The sequence below is a fragment of the Equus quagga genome, chromosome 6 (genome assembly GCF_021613505.1).
Source record: "Equus quagga isolate Etosha38 chromosome 6, UCLA_HA_Equagga_1.0, whole genome shotgun sequence".
Lineage (NCBI taxonomy): Eukaryota > Metazoa > Chordata > Mammalia > Perissodactyla > Equidae > Equus > Equus quagga.
The window spans coordinates 81,284,142-81,286,097 of NC_060272.1; the positions used below are offsets into that span (position 1 = coordinate 81,284,142).

At 43.1% G+C, this 1,956-nt stretch overlaps 1 protein-coding gene across 1 annotated transcript; it reads left to right on the forward strand.

Annotated features, from left to right (window-relative positions):
* Positions 1-476: 476 nt before the first annotated feature.
* On the forward strand, positions 477-1,706 carry LOC124241141 (peroxisomal membrane protein PEX13-like). The gene is given in 2 exon segments (XM_046664751.1): positions 477-1,420; positions 1,423-1,706. Coding segments are annotated over 2 exon segments (1,209 nt in total). The 5' UTR covers positions 477-495.
* The last annotated feature ends 250 nt before the right edge of the window (positions 1,707-1,956 follow it).

Sequence of the window (1,956 nt, forward strand, 5' to 3'; positions counted from 1 at the left end):
ATCAGGCAGCATCCCATCAAGCAAATAGGAGGGAGCTCTGAGGAGCTGTAAAGATGGAAGATTTTCATAGGCAGAAGGAGGGGGAGGCAAAGAAGTTATTAGCAAAAGAAAAGATTGTTTGAGACAAGGTCACCTTCCCTTAGAGGGAAGGGCAGGGGGAGTCTTAGCATGCAGATTACCTTACTAGTGCTGATGGGGAAATTCTAGCCAGGTTGGTTTATAATTCCTGAGAGAGGCTGAAACTGCAATTAGATTAGGTATTAAGTTTTGGTGGGGCTTAGTACAAGTGACTTCATTTTGGTCCCGTTGTCTCCTTTTTAACAATTCTCCCCTTTTGGTCGGACTCTCAGCCTGACTGAGGGATGTTGAAACCATAGGCCCCTTTAGAGCCAATCCGAACAGACCTCCATCTCCTATCAACAAAGTGAGTAAAGATTGTCTTTCAAAAAACTGTAAAGTCGGGCGCCAAGCAGGAGCCGAGCGGAGGCGGAGGAGATGGCATCCCAGCCGCCGCAGCCCCCGAAACCCTGGGAGACCCGCCGAATTCCGGGGGCTGGTCCGGGACCAGGACCCGGCCCCACTTTCCAATCTGCTGATTTGGGTCCTACTTTATTGACAAGACCTGGACAACCAACACTTACCAGAGTGCCGCCACCTATTCTTCCAAGGCCATCACAGCAGACAGGAAGCAGCAGTGTGAACACTTTTAGACCTACTTACAGTTCATTTTCTTCTGGATATGGTGCCTATGGAAATTCATTTTATGGACGCTATAGCCCTTATAGTTATGGATATAATGGGTTGGGCTATAACCGCCTCCGTGTGGATGATCTTCCACCTAGTAGATTTGTTCAGCAAGCTGAAGAAAGCAGCAGAGGTGCATTTCACTCCATTGAAAGTATTGTGCATGCATTTGCCTCTGTCAGTATGATGATGGATGCTACCTTTCCAGCTGTCTATAACAGTTTCAGGGCTGTATTGGATGTAGCAAATCACTTTTCCCGATTAAAAATACACTTCACAAAGGTCTTTTCAGCTTTTGCATTAGTTAGGACTATAAGGTATCTTTATAGACGGTTACAGCAGATGATAGGTTTAAGAGGAGGCTCTGAGAATGAGGACTTATGGGCAGAAAGTGAAGGAACTGTGGCTTGCCTTGGTGCTGAGGACAGAGCAGCTAATTCAGCAAAATCTTGGCCAATATTCTTATTCTTTGCTGTTATCCTTGGTGGTCCTTATCTCATCTGGAAACTGCTGTCTACCCACACTGATGAAGTAACAGACAACACCAACTGGGCAAGTGGTGAGGATGACCATGTAGTTGCTAGAGCAGAATATGATTTTACTGCTGCATCTGAAGAAGAAATTTCTTTCCGTGCTGGTGATATGCTACATTTAGCTCTCAAAGAACAGCAACCCAAGTGCGTGGTTGGCTTCTGGCTAGTCTTGATGGTCAAACAACAGGACTTATACCTGCTAATTATGTCAAAATTCTTGGTAAAAGAAGAGGTAGAAAAACAGTGGAATCCAGTAAAATTCCCAAGCAGCAACAATCTTTTACCAACACAACACTAATTAAAGGAGTCACGGCCACTGATTCTTTGGATGAACAGGAAGCTGCCTTTGAATCTGTTTTTGTTGAAACTTGTAAGGTTCCAGTTGCACCTGATTCCACTGGGAAAAGTGGAGATAAACAAGTTCTTTGATTTCTCTCATGTTTGCCTGCAGTTGAACTATACTTTAGAGTACTTTAAAAAAATTATTTCTTACAAAGAAATTAATCTACAATCCAATGAAAATATTTGTTAATGGCTATTCCAGTTGTTTTGCTGCTAAAAATTATTAAAGTTGTACACTAGTATGTTGGTCTAGTGACCTGGTTCCGTTTTACAAGTTATTGGACCACGAGGATGTTTGTTTCACCAGGATTTTAAGATTATGAAGACTGCTATCATT